Source organism: Echinops telfairi, unplaced genomic scaffold (genome assembly GCF_000313985.2).
Source record: "Echinops telfairi isolate 266 unplaced genomic scaffold, ASM31398v2 ScPeMD7_70;HRSCAF=299, whole genome shotgun sequence".
Taxonomy (NCBI): domain Eukaryota; kingdom Metazoa; phylum Chordata; class Mammalia; order Afrosoricida; family Tenrecidae; genus Echinops; species Echinops telfairi.
This window is the reverse complement of record NW_022103968.1, coordinates 63,298,545-63,316,267: the sequence shown is the minus strand read 5'-3', so window position 1 is coordinate 63,316,267 and position 17,723 is coordinate 63,298,545. Positions and strand designations below refer to the sequence as shown.

Genomic DNA, 17,723 nt, shown 5'->3' with positions numbered 1-17,723 from the left:
AAGCCAGGGCCAGCAGGCAGGAGCCCACCTGTGCCAGGGATGCTGAGCCTCCCGCCCAGGCAGCCGAAGGTGCCGCTAACACTGCTGGCCGGGTCCCGGGGCAGGCCCAGGAGCTGCTGGGAGCCCAGGCTGGCGCTGCGCACATGCAGGAGGTGGGCATCTCGGGCCAGGTCTCCAGGGTAAGTGCCGGGGGGCAGGACCCCCAACAGGTCGGCCGGGTCTGGCAGGCCTGGCCCAGAGCCAGTGGTGCTGGAGCTGTAGACCTTGATCTTGAGGCTGGGCAGGGGGTCCAGCAGGGGTGAGTTGGTCATGGGGATCTTGTCGGCCGAGTCCTGCAGGGCGTACACAGGCCCACGGTAGAGGCCGGCGCTGGCGGTCAGGTCAGGGGGCACAGATGGGTGGAGGAGCTGTGGGTTGTCTGTGGGGAGGGGTCTCTAGTCAGACCCAGCTGTGCCTACCCCCATCCCCACCCCACCCAGGCCCAGACCCCACCCTCTGCAGCTCTTCAGAGCCACCCCCTGCAGGAAGCTTTGGGGGATGCCCCCCGCCCAGCTACAGCCTCCCTTGCCTGCATTTCTCCAATCTGCATACGTGGCGGTCTCTGGTGGGTGATGGGATGAAGCCCGGCTGTAGGCCGGCCGCCCCTCTTCTCCCAGCACCCCCACTGCCACCCCAGGTGCCCACAGAGCTTACTGGGCCTCACAGTCTTGAAGTTGACTGGGTGGAAGCCACCGGTGAGGGCGGCAGAGGAGTCTGTGATGTCGGTGTCGAAGTCGCGGCAGCTCCGGCGGTACACGACCACGCCCACCACCAGGAGGACCACCACGACCACGAGGACGGACACCACGAGGCCCGCGTAGAGCGCCACGTCCCCAGAGGGCTCCAGGACTGCAGGGACAGGAGGGAGAGGGGAGAGGCAAACCTCTCAGGGAGCTGGTGCATGCTGGGGGTGGGGAGGCACCCGGCCCTGCCACAGAGCACTAGCACAGAAGGGAAGGTGCTGAGGCAGGCTGTCCTCTCAGAGCTGGATTTAAACCTACGGAAGCTCATTCCCAGCCTGCAGCAATTTCCACAGCCCCCCCCCCCTTCCCAGAAATCTTTCCCACCTTCCATTCCATGGTCTAGGGGTGAGGGGGGGTAGCGTGGGATGAGTGGAATGAGGTGCATGACAATGGGGACAGAAGGGAGGAGGGGGTGGGCGAGGATAGGGCTCCCACAACTCAGGTAGGCTGCTCGGGAGGACCCTGCATAGGTGACAAAGGACAGTGTGGGTGTGATGGAGAGAGAGTCTGGCCAGCACCGCAGGCACCAGGCAAGCAGCTGCCGGGATGGAAGAACTGACACCCTAAGTCCACTTGGCTTTGAATCATTAAACAGCCACATGGGGTAGGTGGCTTCTACTTGGGATGGCTCAGCCAGCCAGCAGGACCACCCTCCCGGCTTCTTTTGGGAGCTCCAGGAGGTACCTGTCCACTCCCACCTCCTTATCGACACCCTCCTTCCCTGCCTGGGCCCCTCCAGGCTCCCTCCCTCGCCCACACTGGGGCCTGGTTTACGACCTGGCCTGGACCCCTCGGGCTACCCCTTAGGGCAGTGGCCAGAGAAGGCTCCTCAGGGCTGGGCGCTCTCATCTCCCCTCCACCTCAGAGGCCACTTGCCGGATGATGTACAGCCTGAGTTAGCCACCCGCCTGGACACCCCACCCCCAGCCCTCAGGGAGGAGGCTGGAGGGCTCCCTGCTGCTTTAATGATCACACAATTATGCAGACGTTGTGGTTTAATTACTACAGGCCAGTCTGCTGACTTGGCTCCACCACTCTGCTGGGGTTATCACAGGCAGCACAGCCCCTCCGGGCCTGACGAGGAGCCGCTGGTGGGACATGGGACCTGGGGCAGTGGGGGCGCTGACCATCAGCCTCAGCTGCTGAGGCCCAGGGCGGGTGGTCAGGGGTGGCTGGACCCCTCTATCCCAGACAGGAAAGAGCACCAGCTGCGGCCCCCAAATATTGGGTTCAATTCTGTCTGCTACTTGCTAGGCACGTAAATCCCCTTGGCCTCTCTGAGACTCGGTTTCCCCTCCTGTAAGAGGGGTCAAGATGATGCCCAAAGGTGCCCCAGCCAGGGGTCTGTCTGAATGGGACATAAGGAGGGGGTATGCATGAACTTCCCTGAGTACCAGGGGCCCCATGGGGGCTGGTTATCACAGGGGTGCCCTGGGCTCTCCCTGCCCCACAGTCTGGAGAAGCCCACCAAGGAGGAGCAGGGGTCCCACAGAGAGAATGGCCACGAAATGAGACTTACGGTGGCTTTTGGGGTCGCTTAGCGGTTTCTTATCTGTCGGGGAAACAAACGGGGAGACAGTGACACAGGTGATGGACAGAGCAGGTGACAGGGACACAGTGCAGGGGTGATGGCTCTGACGTCCCTTCCCAGAGGCCCGCCCGGCCCCTCCCGGGACTCACTCTGCACGCACAGCCCGTCCGTGCAGTTCCTGGAGTCCAGCAGCGTCCCGCTGCAGTCCTGGCCTCCGTTCTGGGGAGGGGGTGCCGTGCACTCGCGGCTGCGCCAGTGGGCACACTCGGTGCTGCAGGCTGACCACTTACTCCACTGGGTCCACGCCCCGTCCACTGCAGGAACCACGGCCGGGGCAGAAGGATGTGGTCACACGCCGACGCAGGGCAGAAAAGACCCCATCACATCACCACCGCCGCCGTGCCAGCGCAGGGTCCCACAGCCAGATGGCGCAAGGCAGAGGAGCAGATGGGACACACAGAGGGAGGTGGGATGAAGAGAGGGAGAGAGGAGAGTAATTCAGGTCCCGGCCCACAGCCAAGGCGCCTGCCCGGTCCTGGGCCGGACGACAGGCTCCCCCTGGGCCTGGGCGGCTGTGGAGCAGCCAAGCACATGCTCAGAGGAGGGACAGGAGGAGAGCTTGGCTCTCTGAGCCGTTGCCTGTCTCATCAATTGCCCAAGGCTGGCCTTGGGTAGGGGCCCAGGCAGAGTAAAGGGTCAGAGGTCACAGCAATCAGTCTGGCCTGGACAGCCACCTGGGGCCCTGGTTGATAAGGAAAGAATGGCCATCCTGGCTGACCAACTCCAGGGACCTGGGCATTGCCACCTGGCTGACAGGCTTACCGGGGCACACGGTGGTGCAGGCAGTCTTCTGGAAGGCCTGGCCCTCACAGAAGGCACCTCCATTGAGCGGGGCGGGGTTGGTGCAGGTCCGCGTGCGCTTCTGCCAGCCTCGGCCGCAGCGGTTGGAGCAGGGTGACCACTCTGCCCAGCTGGACCAGCCGCCATTCACTGCAGAGGCAACGGGTAGCTGTCACTGGCTGGCCACGACTGGGACCTTTCTTGCCCACCTCTAGCTCCACCCTCTCCTCTGATGAGCCCTCACTCCAGCCTGGCACTTACTCAGGGGAACTGACCGGAGAGGGCACTGACTGCCCCCCCCCCCTTGGCCTGGGGGGACAGGCTGTCTGTGACTTACAGGGGCTGGACAGGGACAGCAACACACCACACTCATCTCTAGTGTGGCTCTGCCCAGAGGACCCCAGAGGACAGCAGCAAGAGCCTACAGGCCAGGGAAGCTTGGCACACTGTAAGGACAACAGGGGCATGGGGTTCCTGCCAGGGCCTGCCTCTTCCAACTGCAGGAAGAGAAGATTTCCCCTTCAGAGGTAGGCAAGGTGCCGAAAGAAGGGGCAGGGCTGCGGGCTAGGGCCCCAGAGGACCTGGCTTGACCACTGTGTGACCTTGGGCAAGTCAGCTTCCCTCCCTGACCCTCAGCTTGGCCAGCTGTTCAACAGGTGCCGTGCCATCTAGGGCAGGGCTAGGTGTGCCCTCCAGCCCCAGGCCTGCCCCCTGGCCCTCACCGTAGACATTGACTGTGGCGGTGGTGCTGCGGCGCTTGGCCACCATGTTCTTGGCCACGCAGGTGTAGTTGGCCGTGTCGGAGAGGCGGGCCTGGCGGATGATGAGGTTGTGGTCGATGGTGAGCAGGAAGTTGGGGTCCTGGCTGGGGTCGATGACGTCTTCATTCTTGAGCCATTCCACCTGCAGGAGTGGGGTTGGGGGCACTGTGAGGGCCCACTCCTGCTCACCAGAACTCCCGGGGAGAGGGCCCACTAAGGAGGGCAGGGGGCAGCGTGACCAAAAGGAGCAGCGACCATAGCCACCCACAGTGACACGGCAAGGCAGAGCAGGGCACACTGGCCGCACGCAGCACCACGGGCCGGCCGTGCCATTTGGGGAAGGGACTTAGCCACTCCACCCCTCGGTCTTGTCCCGTGAAAGGGGCAGCTGTGTGGGAGCCGTGTGCAGCGCAGACGGGCCTGGCTCGGGTCAGGCCTCCAGAAGCATCAGTCAGTGACCCACGCCTTTCTCCTGAACCTTTCAGGCCGACTCCGGCAGGCCAGGTAACAGCCTGATCATGAAGGGTTCCAGGAAGGATTCCAACCGCCAACTTGCCACTTACTAGCTGTGCTGAGAGGCCGTGTCACCTGTCCCAGCGCTCTCGTCCTAGCTGCCTGGCGGGCTGCGGTGGGACCCGTGTGAGGACAGAGGCCATGACTGTACAGACTGCCTGTCTGAGCCCACTTCCCAGATGAGGGAAGCTAGGTCGCTGTTAGCACAACGTCCCTGGGTCTTGTCGGACAGGGCTGCTCCCACGCTGGGCCCTGGGTTCTACCCTCGGCCCTGCTTTATGCGGGCCCTATGCCTGTTTCTGTTCTTGGACCCCCAATGCAGGGCAGAGGTGGGAGGGGGTCCGTGGGTGGGGTGAGGCCATGCATGTTACCAGGCTTCCACAGAGTGGAGGCCCTTGCTTTGGCCTGTGCCCCTGAGGGGACCTGATGTGCACCGGGCTCTGCCAGCTCGGTGCCCTGACCCTTCTTGCTCTCCCTGCCTGGGGAAAGAGGAGGTTGTGGCTGGAGCAGACAGCAGGTCCACCTGGCTGCCTCCTGTCCAGCAGCAGTCCCCACGTCCATCCCAATCACCTCAGCCACAGGCACCCCCTCCGGCGGGCGGCACTGCAGGAGCACCTCGTGGTCCAGGAGCACCTCTGTACCCAGAGGTTCCTGGTCAAAGTTCTTGCGCAGGTCTGGGAGAAAGGGGAGAGGGGTGTGTGTGAGGCAGGGTGACAAGCTCCTTGCTGGCCACTAGGCGGCAGCACGCACCAAGGGAACAGATCATGGGGACCCGACCCCCTTATCCTTTATCTGAGAATTTCTCTCTAAAGATGTCACCAGGTGGAGTTGGGGGGAACAGGGCTCCCTCGCTGACAGAGTGGCCCAGGACGGATGAAAAAGTGAGCATGTTGCTTAAGTGCAAGTAGGCTCAGGAATCCTGGGGTCAGAGATCTCTGGTGATCTTAAGACCGGGCTGGTCCAGGAAGCTGGCTCCCATAGAGGTGGAAGCCATTCTCCAGGACCCCAGGGGAGAGGGGGCCCTGGAGGGCTGGGGGACGTACAGGCAATGCGGACATAGGCCCGGCGGCTCTTGGTGGTGCCCGCAGAGCTCCAGGCCACGCACTGGCACCAGTAATCCTCCAGCCCAAACAGCTCCTCCACCTGCTGCCGGGACACCTCGATCTGCACCTCTCGCAGCCGCAGGCCTGGGGGCAGGAGAGAGATGGCCGGTCAGGGTGGCCCGGGCACAGGCTGCACAACTCGCTCCCACCGCCGTCCCCGAGATCCCAGGTCCCCGCTGACCCCTCTCCCAGCTCATCTCCACTGCCACCACCAGCGGGGCCACCTCCGCTCACTCAGACAGGGTAATGGCTTCCTGTGCCAAGCGCCCGGCCTCTCCAGCCCTTGAGCCAGTGTGCTTCTGAAAATGCACCTCCCGTGGGGCACAACCCCCACCCCGTGCTCCACCCCAGTGCTTCCCGGACTACAGCCTCGTGAGATTCAGCCCCTGAGTAGCTGGGATCTTGCACCCCTTTCGTGGCCCCCCGGGGGCTGCCCTGGTCACCTCCTGTCATCACGTTACTTGTCAGGTCCCTCTAGTCTCACGCAGCCCCTCACTCTCCAGCCCCTCTCTACCCAGTGCACTCTGGTAGCCCTTCGGCTCTTAGTGGGGCCCCTCTTGATGTGGGTGCCTACCCTGACCCTGCCTTCACTCAGGGCTGCTCCTCTGTGCCTGACACTTCTGACACATCACTGTCACTCCCCGCTGGGGCTCCTTCTCCATGAGGTGGGGCTCTGTCCTGCTCATTGCCTGGTGCAGGGGTGAGGCCAGTCTCCTCCAACCTCTGGAGGGGTGTCCCCTGAATAAATGGGCCCCCAGACTCTCCTAACCCTCTGTCTCTAGAAAGTGCTTTCCCCTCCACATAGGAGAGACCCCCCCCCACCCCGGATTCAGGCACCCATCTCTGGAAGCTCCTCTCTAGAGCTTGTGGGAGGAGGCCTCAGCCTCCTCCTCCAGGAAGCTTTCTTTGAATGCCAGATAGCCTGTCTCAGCACCTGTAAGGCTGTCGTTCCTGCGCACCATGGCTTGTCCCCTCTTGTCCAGTGAGGGCCCTGGAGGGCAGAACTGTGGACCAGGTGTGCTGAGCTGCTGGACCAGTGTGAACCCAGCCTCCCACTTGTCCTCGAACCCTCTAGGTCTCAACCCGTCCTCACACTAAACACTCAGGTGAACTCCACGTCAAACACGCCGTTACCCTGCGGCTACACCCAGCGGAGGCCCGGCCCAGGACGACCTCAGCAGGCCATAGGGACTAGGAGAAGGGGCAGCCCAGGCAGGCCCACAGCAAGTGCCCAGCAGAGCTGAGGTCAGCTCTCTGGTGTGTTCCTAGGTCACCACTCTGAACTCTCACCCACCAGGCCTCTCTGTACCTCTCTGGGTGAGCCCACTGCTGTGGCCCGCCTGCCCTGCACACCCAGGCCAGGCGGTGGCCAGGACTCTCAACTGGGCGCTGGAGTTGCTTCCTGGTGGCGACTCCGCCCACTCTGAGGGTGGGGCTGCCGGCAGGGGCAGGCCAGGAGTGGAACCCCTACCTCATCTCTAGGCTGTGGCCTAGCCAGGTCGGTTCTTGCAAGTGGCTTCCCCATCAAAGGGACTTTAGCAGAACCCCGTGGGGGGTACAGTGCAAGGCCACCACCCAGGGAGGCTGACACAGGAATGCAGCAAGATGCTCAGAGGGGGGCCCACCACCTGGGGTCTAGCTTGAGAGACCCATGCCTACCCCCCTGGGCCCTGGTTGTGTCCAGGTCCCCAGAAAGTGCACGCAGGCCTGGGGGTGGAGTAGGGCCAGCCTGGCCCTCTGCTGCTGAGGGAGCGGCCTGCAGGACCATTGTCCATGATTTGCAGCAAACAGGGACAACGGTGCCCCAATTTCTTCAGCTGCCAGGGACTGCGTGCCGGCCACGGCCGTGTCTGAGTCATGCTGTCACCATGATCAATAACTGCCAGGTTGAGAGAGCCCCCGCAGGGCACACTGCCCCTTTGCTCTGCCTGGACGGCAGTCCGGCTGGGACTCAGGAAAATCCAGAAAGCAGCGGGCAGCGGCCGGGTAGAGTGCATCTCCTCTGCCACCCCCCCAGGGCTTCTGCCAACATATCCTGGTTCACAAACCAAGGAACTGGGTTCAGAGAGGGAGAGTGACTCCCCTAAGGTGGCACAGCCAGGGAGAGGGGGCAGCTGGGGTTTGGTGTAAAGCCCACCGAGTTCTGAAAGCTGGGCACCCCCCCCCCCACAAGTTCAGGTCTGGGCCTGAAGGGCAAGGGAGGGTCCGAGTAAGCTGTGAAGTGTTCACATCAAAATGGAGAGAAGGAAACGATGAAGTCAGGGTGGGAAGGGGTACAGAGTGAGGGGCAGAGACTACAAGGACGGAGCTGGAGAGACGAGGGGCACAGAGTGTATGTGGAAGGAAAGGGCAGAGGGGGAAGGCTGCTGGAATGTGCTCCCCACCACCCCCCACTGGAGCGCTCTCTCTGCTGGCCCTGTAAGTGACAGTAACAGGGAGTCCCACTTCTGGACCTCAGCCCTGGTAAAGGCTTTTTACCCCTTGGGGCTCCTGCCCTGTAGACAGGTCACTCCCCGAGCCCGGCTCTGCCTCCATCCCCAGGGCCCTAAAGCTCCACATACATCCTTTGAAAAGCAGGGGGCTTCAACCATTTGTGGGCTGCACTGTATGCCCCCCCAAATAAGTCCTCTGCCCGTGGCTATAAAGGAGCTGGGTAATCTCCATCACATCTATGAGGCAGGTGGCTGAGGCCCGAGAACCTGGCTTCAGAGCCAACAGAGAGAAGTGGTCTCCTCTGCCGGGACCTGGACCTGAACCTGTGGCTCCTACAGGTGAGAACTACAGGTGCTTGCTCCAGCCCTGCCACTGCCGGAGTTGGGTCAGAGCAGGCTCAGAGCCGCCTGCCCCATCGCTCCTTCCCAGCCACCAAGCGGCTCCCTCTGGACCCTGCTCCTGTCCTAGCACCGGCGTCTACTCGACTGTAAGTCATTTTGTTGGAAACCTATACCAAGGCAGTCCTATACACACAGAACCGTACAAATAACCCCAGTGCTGCGTCCTGGTCAGGGGACACCTGGTGGGGGCAGGGGGTTCTGCCCAGGGAGCCGAGCAGGGGTGGGGAGGGTTGGGCTAGCCCTGGCTCCTGGTCTAAGCAGAGGGGCTGAAGGCAAAGGGGGAGGACTAAGAATCCAGCCAGGGGTTTCATGTCCTTTCCTGCAGCACCACATGGTCAGCTGGCACCAGGCCGGGCCTGGGATGGGGCCGGGCTCGGGACTCCTTGGTGGCGCGGGGCCTGAGAATGCTCACCGGTGGCCTCGTCCAGACCCTCGTGGGTGACGTGGTCATTCTGGCTGACCCACTCGCCATTGCACTTGAAGTAGATCTGTGTGGCCGGGAAGGCATGACATCGCAGGGCCACGGGCTTGTTCTTCACGATGTAGGCATCCTGCGGCTCCTGCAGGAAGTGGGGCAGCGGCTCCGCAGGCGCCGACGGGAAGGAGTCTGGGAGCACCTCGCTGCCTGAGTCAGAGCCTGCGGGAGACAGGGCTCCATGAGGGCTGGGCTGCAGGCCTGCCACTCCCGGGCCTCCGCACCGCTCCAGGATGCCTGGGGGCTCTGCGTCTTCAGAGAGGGAGACATTCGGACAGCCCAGAGAGGTGAGGCCACCTGTTAGTCGGCAAGAACACCCCACAGGCCTGCCCTCCCCAGTATCCCTGCTTCGGCCCCAGCCAGCCTGGCTCTAGCTTCCCAGGGTGCTGCTGCAGCTGGTGGGGCGTGGGGAGCCTGCCAAGGAGGCTAAGGCCGGAACTCGGCCATCTCAGGCCCAAGCCACACTGCCCTTTGCAGCTCCAGCCAGGGCAGATGGACAGAGTCCAGTCCACCTGGAGGGCGTGGAGTGCGGGTGGATGGCAGCTGCACCAGGCCTGGGTTCTGAGGCCCCCGGCTGCCCTCAGGGAGGGCCCAGGAAGCAGCGGAGGGTGGAGATCATCTTCCTCATGGCTTCCCCAGAGGGTCCCAAGCCCGATCTGAGGCCCTGTTCCACTCCTGGCCTCTTCTCACCTGCAGAAGCTCGGGGCACAGGGAGGCGCTGGGCGGCGGCCCCTCCCCCTCCCTCTGCTAAAACAAATCAAAATCCAAAGAAAATAGTCCATCGGGTAGGTTCATTTTGAGCAGTGAATCTGAGCATGCAGGGAGACCACGTTGTTTCAAAAGGCGAGTGTCTCAGAGTAGGCGAGTTTTAATTGCAGGAGGGGAAAAAGTGCTGGATTAGCTCAAAACAATAACACAATCTTTGGTTGCTCTGTGATATAATAATCAATTTGCAAATTGGGCAGGGGGTCAGGGAGAGTGCTCTACTGGCAAGAAAACCAAACGCAAGACTCCCGAGGACTGGAGCTTTCACAGAAGCTGAACCGGGATGGGGGCTCCCCGGCGGCACTGACGGCTAAGCATTCGGTGTCTAGCGGCTGGTGCGAAGACCCACGCAGGCTTGAGGAAGGCCAAGCCGGAAGGGTGCTGCGGAGAGGCCACAGGCAAGACGGGGGTTCTACTGGCACGCGGGCCATGCCTTCCACCAGCCACATCAAATCCGGCATCTACGGTCCCATGGTGACAAGGTTCTCCAGGGGCGGCGGCACTGAAGAGGTGGTTGACAGAACATCTGGCCTTCTGCATATTTGTACCTTGCTCCTTAGAAGGGAGTCCCCCACTTCTCTGGAGAGGGCACTGTGCTTGGCCAAGGAGAGGGGCAGCCAAAAAGAGGGAGGCCCTCGACAAGGCGGACTGACCCAGAGACCCCCACAGCGGGCCGAAGGGCAGGAACAATCGTGAGGATGGAGCAGGACCGTCCTCTCCTGGGACAGGACACTGTGGTCGGAGGTGACTCGCCGGCACCTCGCCACGACGGACTCAGTTCTACCTCGGAGCCCCCCAACACGTCCGTGACAGAAGCGGTTTACATCCGGAGAGGATGCATTTGTTATTGACCGTGTGTGTGCACGCGTGCGCGGGCAGTAAGCATCACTACATTTTTATAAACAACAGCGCAGATCAATAGTGTTCTGGAATGTGGGCCAGGGTCTCAGGTGGAATCCTGGGAGAGAGAGAGAGCCCTTGAAGTAAAAGTTAAGATGTCTGTTTATTCATGTTCCAACAGAGTGCAGGGTCTGCGAGCCTCCCCGCAGAGAACTACCCCGCCCCCCTCAGTGGCGAGACAACAGGAAAGGGTGGGTGGAAACCAGGCCGGGCCGGGTCGCACAGTCCACTTAGGAAAATTGGCTTTCCGATGCCTGGGTAGGGGGCAGCTGGGGACAAGCAATGGGTGCTCAGCCTCCTCTGCCAACTGCTGCAGAGGGGACAGGGAATTAAGTTGCGGGGGGGTGGGGTGGGGTGTGTGTGTGTGTGTGTTGGCCCAGCCCTTCCCATCAGACTCCATCCCCTAAACATGAGGTGGGGCTCTTGGGGGTGTCCCTGTGGGCAGAGGGGCAAACATGCCCCAAAGGCCCGAGCACACCCTGACTTTCTCTCTGCTGGTCAGTGGCCAGAGCAGGACTGGGATGGCCGTGAGCACCGAAGGCCAAGCCGGGTCCTCAGTGGCCCGGGGTTCTGGGGAAGCAGAGAGGTGGCTGTGGATCCAGCTGCAGGGCCCTGGGGTCCTTAACTCTGTCTGAGAGCCCTTTACTCCGAGCCTTGAAGCGTCATCTCAGAAGGGGGCTGGAGGTGGCCACCTTCCCACTCTCAGAATATTCTGAAGGTTGGGTGTGCTAGACGAGCAGGGACTGCTAGGATGGGAGCAGGCACATTGTAAGCACATCTTTGCTGCATCAAAATCAAAATGAGTATTTGACACACATTAGGTGCTAGGTTTCCAATGTTTAGAGTAGCTAGCTTTTGCCAGGTTATTTCCTGAAAAGTACGTTATACTACTGTCCCATTTTTTATGTGGGCAAGCTAAGGCTCAGAGAGGATAAGCAACTTGCCCAAGGTCACAGCATTACCGAGAGGTAGAGCTAACGCTTCAGCTCAAGAAACACTGTGATTTTGGGAAACTCCACACTGCTCCCCGCACTGCAAGTGTCCCCACACCTCAGAACCCGAACAGCACCAGGCCACAGGTGGTGACCCCACTTTAGAGGGCCTGTGGCACCAGGTGGCAGCAAGGTGGGGATGGGCCTTCTCCTTTCAAAGCCCAAGACCATCCACATGGGACAGGGGGCTGGGTGGGTGTGCAGCCACATGCCCTGCCTCGCAGTGGGGCAAGCAAGTTCTCTGTGGCCAGATCAGCAGGCCCCTCGGGTCTGGGAGCTTGGGGAGCTGGTGGGGACTTGATCCCAGCCCAGAGGGCTGGACAATGGTCTTCCAGTGACCTGCAAGCTGGTTGCTTGTGCCCACCGAGATGGGCAGCTCTGGGGAGAGTAGAGTGGAGTCTGGAGGGTTTCCAGGCCTATCTGTCCCCGACCAGCGTCACACACTCTTGGGCACAGGTCTCAGGGATTGCATCTGTGGCATGGAAGGACCCTGCAAGGGTTCATGAGAGGCCAACGCATGCTGCTACACATGCAAGAGACATGTGTCCTCCTACCTCCTGGCAGAACCCTGCCCAACCCAAGGAAGCCGCCCAGCTGCGCACGCCACTGCCGGCTGAGTTTTGTGACTTTCAAGGTCAGTGATGGCAGCCCTCAGTTTGGCTTGCACCTCGACACAACGAAAACAAACATCCTCACAACTAGACCGCTAAGCCACGGCGTGACCAGCGGAGAAAAGACCGAAGCTGCTGAGATTCCACCTCGCTTGGGTCCACACTCGGGGCTCCACAGACGCGGCAGTCACGCCAGCAAGCCTCGTATTGCAGGGGGCACATCCGCAGCAAAAGAGCTCTTCAGGGGGTCCTGAAGCAAAGCTGTCCCTCCGAGGATGGTGTGCCTGACCCCACACCTTGGTCTTTCCTAAGCTCCTCACACGCATGCCAAAGCTGGACGATGAACAAGAAAGGCCCAAGAACGGACACTTCTGAATGGTGGCATCCATGCGGAGCGTTTAAATATACCAAAGACTGCCGGGAAGACGAACACACCTCTCTCGGGAGAGGTCCTGCCAGTCTGCTCCTTAGACACGAGGATGGTGAGGCTTTATCTCATGTTCTTTGCACATGGTGCCAGGAGAGACCGATCCCTGCAGAAAGAAACCATGAAAAAGAAGAAGCCCCCACCCCCATGCAGTGGCGGTCAAGGGCATACACCTGAAGCTGTGGGGAGGACCCAGGGCCGGGGTGGTCCCGTGTCGTACATCATGTGGCTGAGAGCAGGAACCAGCTGGGCAGCAGCAAATGCTAACAAGTGGCTCGTGCACAGAGCACGCGCAGATGCACGCGGGGTGCTGGCTGCAGATATCCTGAGTGCAGCAGGGCTGCCATCTGCAGCCCCGAAGCCCCTCTCATGGTGCCCCACACCTCCTGTTGGCTGGCCCAGGTGGGCATCGGACCCTTTGGGGCCTCCCCACTGGGGCTGACTGGGTGGCTCTTGTGCCAGCAGCCTTACTCCCTGGAGGCGGATGCTGCTAGCGGATGAGGAAGGAAAACAGCGGGCAGAACTAAGATTTCGCCCTAGAGGGGCCACGGGGTAGACTCTGGCTGGTTGGCACGCAGTAGATGCTCAGTAAGGAGGAATGATGTGTGTGTGCGCGTTGGGGGTTGGGCCCCCTGCTTAGCCACTTGAATGCTCCCAAGCTTCTCTCGGCCCTGGCTTTGGCCTGATGGTGGACAGAGGCTCGGTGCGATTGAGAACCACCAAGTGCCAGGGCTCCTGGGGGGTAACGCTGCCAGGCACCCTTCAGAAAGCGTTTCACATGAACTCAACTCCACACCAGCGGTCTCCAAACGTGTACGGTCCCCCGAGTCTGCAGAGGGGCCCTAGTGGCACAAAGGCTAAAGGGCTCAGCTGCTAACCAAAAGGTCAGGACGGGAAGCCACCAGCAGCACCACGGGTGCCCCCTGGAGAGGGCCTCTGTGGTCCTGCAGGGCCATCCTGGGTCGGAGTAACAGCAGCAGCGGTGTATCAACCATTTTTCCTTGGCACTCAAGGCCAAAACACATCTTTAGTGATCCTGTTTATTTAGTATGAGGTCTAAACAACTTAGTACCCATATCCTAACAGCCTACTAGCTTGCAAGAATATATGTACATAGATTAAAAGGAAAAATACTATTTTAATTTCCCTCCTAAATAAGCACCATTACTTACTACTGGGATGGATGGACCTGCCGGGCCCTGCTCCACGCTGTTGTCCCTGTGAACGCTTGGCCCTCAGCTCTGCAGAGACTCGGTGTTCCCTAAGCACAGGAGCCCGGAGTCACGGCACGGGACTACAGAGCCCTGGAGCTGCAGCGGGCTGTCACCCACAGGGTCAGCAGCTGCTCCATGGGGAATGATGAGGTTTCTTTATGTGCACTCCCATAAAGACTGGCCGCCTGGCAAACCCACAGAGGCAGCTCAGCTCTGACCCCCGGGGCCCCTCGGAGCGGGGACGGGCTCGATGGCAGGGAGTTTGGCTTGGCTTTTGATTGATGAAGCAGTGGGGCTTCTCGGGCTAGTAGTTTGGAGGTGTTTGCAAAGGTCAGAGGAGAAGCGGATATTAAGGGGTTTGTTCAGTGGCCAGTGGGGCCCAGGGCAAGGCCTTGCAGGACCCTTGGCCCTGAGCGGGGACTGGCTCTCTGGGTAACCTGTTTGTGGGGAGCCCAGAAGCCTGACCGTGGCCTGAGCCTCAGCTACTGGTGCCTGAGACCCAGCCCGCTGAGAGTGGAGAGTTGGTGCGCAGAGGGCCTGGAGCAGGGGTCTTCAACCTTTTTAAACAGGGGGCCAGTTCACTGTCCCTCAGATCCGTTGGAGGGCCGTCCTATAGTTTAAAAACAAACTATGAACAAATTCCTATGCACACTGCACATATCTTATTTTAAAGTAAAAAACAAAACGGGGCAAAAACACCCGGCGGCCTGGATAAATATCCTCAACGGACCGCTGGCCTGGAGCCTGGTGTGCTGGCAGCTCAGAGAGGGCCAGGGAGGGTTGCCACGCCACACAGTGAGTGACCAGTCGAACCCAGCTGAGGGGGGGACCTGAGCAGAGCCAGGGGGAAAGGCTTGGGGCTCCGACTCCCACGCCGGGGACGAGCACTCACTGCCCCCCCTCAGCCAGGTCCACCCTGGTGAAGCCAGGCCTCATGTGGCCCCACGGCTCACTTCTGTCCCCAGGTGGGTGACCTGGCCAAGCTGTCTCCCTCAAGCTGGACACAGCAGGGAGAGGGCCTCTGGAGTGGAGCTGGTTGGCAGTGCCCACAGGGAGGGGAGGGCCAGAGGGGGAGGAGGGACTGGTGGGAGGGGAAGAGCAGAGAAGTGCCCCACGCTGGGCACATTTATCATGAGCAATCACAGTCTTTCTCTCGTCCCTGGACACCGGCGAGTTCTCGCCAGTCCTGACCTCCCACTGCATGGAAAATCTCTCCCATTCAGGCCTCAGCCTCTGCTCTCAGCAGGGGGTGGGGGGAGGAGCCCACGGATGATTATGTTTGAAAAACACACACCCCCCGCCTGGAAAGACCCCTCCCTGAACACAAAGCCCTTCTTCCATCTGGCCCTGGCGCCTGGCGGCTAGGGGGGTTCAGGCTGGGGCCCCCCTCAGGGGCAGTTACAATGACTGTTACTGATGACAAATGGGGGCAGGCAGGCTTGGGGGATGCCAACTCATTCCTAACAAAGGCTGCCCCTCGCACAGTGCTTTTCCTATACCCTCACCTGCCTGTGCCCAGGACATCACTTCCTGTGTGGGCCAGGAAGTGGCCGCAAGCTGGGCAACTGGAGCAGGAGCAGGGCTCCTGCAGGGGGCATCAGGCTGGTCCTGTGAGCTCTCTCCCCTGGGGGCAAGCAGGTGAACTGATGGGAAGGGCCAGGGAGGCCACAGAGCCCTTGGTAAGAGCCCAGGCCCCATTTATAGGGGGCCACACTACTTACAGGAGCCCTGTGTTGATCACTACGGTTGAGTTGGGCTGCGATCCACATGGTCAGCAGTTTAAAATCACTGACAGCTCCTCAGGAGAAAGCCTGGGCGTTCTACTCCAATAAACAGGTACAGTGTTAGAAACCCACAGGGGGTCACTGTGAGTCGGCACTGGCTCCAGGGTAGTTTTTGGTTTGGACACTACTCACAAAGTGAGAAGGGACATTTGGGTCTCTGGTCATCCCCGAGAGCCACAGTGGCACCCGGGAGAGGGCTGGAGCGGCTACACATCACACTCAGGCCCACTCCCCCTTCTAGACCCTCCTCTGGCCTCATTTCCAGTGTCCCGTCTAAGTCCCAGGTCTGGGAGGGTCAGGAGGGGGACACCGGGCTTCCCTCTGCTCTCTCCTCTTGCGGAGCTCAAAGCCTTCTCTTCCATGTAGCTTTTGTCTGACCAGAGCCCCACTCCAGCGCAGAGCAGAGCTGCCCCACAGGCTTCTGTAGGCCACGAGGAGGCAGGAGGCTGCCTGCATCGTCTTTGGGAACAGGTGGTCTTCATACCACCAACCTTCCCATTAGCAGATGCGCAGGGAATCAATGCCGCACAGGGCACCTGGCAGTTAAAAACTAGATGGCATCATCATCAGTACAACCACCCTGGCAAGCACAGATGAGGAAACTGAGGCTGGAGGCACCGATGAGGTATGTCCAAGGCCCTAAAGCAACCAGGCTCTTTCTGCTAAACCAAGAGCCTCTCCCGACGCACGCCACTTCTGAGGGGTTAGCCATGTGGCAGCAATTTTTCTGGAGGCAAATGGAATCACCTAGGAGCTCCCCAGCGAGGAAGGGGCCCCCACATACCCTGCTGTTCCATGAAGGTCTCCCCCAGGCCCCCTGGGTGCCCCAAGCAGGCGGGGCCAGGGCCTGGGGCTCCGGCCCACAGAAACTGGCTCTTTCATCTGACCTGCCCGCCTCCCTCTGGAGTTGGATGCGTCAGCTTGAGCTGCCACTTCAGATTCCACCCAACATCCAGTGTATTGCTCAGCCTCCTGGGACCTCCCCTGCCCCTGCCCCACAGCCACCCATGACCCGGGAAGGCCCCAGACGCTGCCAGATGCACCTTCCAGGAATGCCTCGGCTATGTGAGGCATGTTTGTCCATCTGGGCCCACGGGGGCTTCTCAGGTTGGCAGGCCTTTCTTCTGAGGAGCCTCTGGCAGATGGGAACCTTTGGGTTAGCAGCTGAGTGTGCGGACAGTTCACACCACCACAGGGACGCGCCGCGGAGCCTGAGAAGCCCTCAAAGCACAGCCCTCGGGGACGGAGCCCAGAGAGGGTGTGGAAAGCTTCAGGCCACACACAGCATCTAAGGTGCAAGTCGCTGGGTGGGTTCCAGATGCCCAGGGACTGGCTTCACGGGGTGGGGGTGCCTCCTTTTCCTTCTGGTGCCGAAAACTGTTGAGGGCCTTCCTGGTGCTGCTGTGGAAGCTGGCGCCTCTCTGACTTTTCCAGGCGCATGAGCACTGTGTCTCTCGGATGCAGTTCTGCAGCCTCTGTTCCCCTTCCAGGCCAGTCTCTGAGGACAAACCACAAGCAGCAGCCATCTCGCACACACACACAACACTGCCGCACACGTCAGACAGGCGCGGGCCAGCTGGGCTACCTGGTCACCGGAGGAGCGCGGCATGCCGAGCTGGTGCCTGGAGCCGGCTCGGGCAATGACGTCAGGCTGGCGCGGCATGTTTGGCCCTGCGCAGAAGGATGCCCAGTGTCCTCTCCCTTTCTCTTGGAAAAGTCAGACTGTCCCTGGGTACTGCCTCTGGCTCAGCCAAGCGGGTCCGTGGTTCCGTCCCTTGTGCCCTTCCCGGCCATGCGGGTCTCCCCGCTGCCCTGCACGTCTAGGATCAGGATTGTTCTTCGAGGCCCTGGGGAGCAGGCTTGGAGGGACTTGCTTGGCTGATGTTTGGGAGCTGGGCCCTGCCTTTCACAAAGTCAGAGAGGAGACACAAAGCCCAAATGGAAAGCAGCGGTGATCCCTGCTTGCAGCCATCAGCTGGCCTGGGCCAGAGCCTGCCTGGGTGCTGGCGGCAGGCCGCCTGGCAGTCACCAGCTGGCTGCTCAGACCAGGGCCTGGCCAGACTGGACCTCAGGAGCCCTGAGACCTGGAGGGTTGCCCCTCTGCTTCCAGGTGGGGCCCCCTAGGCCAGAGGGGAGCGGTGGCTTGTCCAAGGGCAGAGAGCGAATCGTGGCTGCCGGGTCCTCCAACACC

General features: G+C 61.1%; 1 protein-coding gene across 1 annotated transcript in view; it reads right to left on the bottom strand.

Annotated features, from left to right (window-relative positions):
• UNC5B (unc-5 netrin receptor B) overlaps window positions 1–17,723 on the bottom strand; it is an 81,660-nt gene that overhangs the window by 11,523 nt on the left and 52,414 nt on the right. Inside the window, exons 3-11 of the mRNA XM_045291688.1 lie at window positions 8,777–9,136; window positions 5,471–5,614; window positions 4,998–5,101; window positions 3,876–4,056; window positions 3,136–3,303; window positions 2,463–2,627; window positions 2,302–2,334; window positions 694–888; window positions 29–418 (exon numbers count right to left, since the gene is read on the bottom strand). Coding sequence (XP_045147623.1) covers window positions 29–418; window positions 694–888; window positions 2,302–2,334; window positions 2,463–2,627; window positions 3,136–3,303; window positions 3,876–4,056; window positions 4,998–5,101; window positions 5,471–5,614; window positions 8,777–9,136 — 1,740 coding nt within the window. The remainder of the gene's footprint in view (window positions 1–28; window positions 419–693; window positions 889–2,301; window positions 2,335–2,462; window positions 2,628–3,135; window positions 3,304–3,875; window positions 4,057–4,997; window positions 5,102–5,470; window positions 5,615–8,776; window positions 9,137–17,723) is intronic.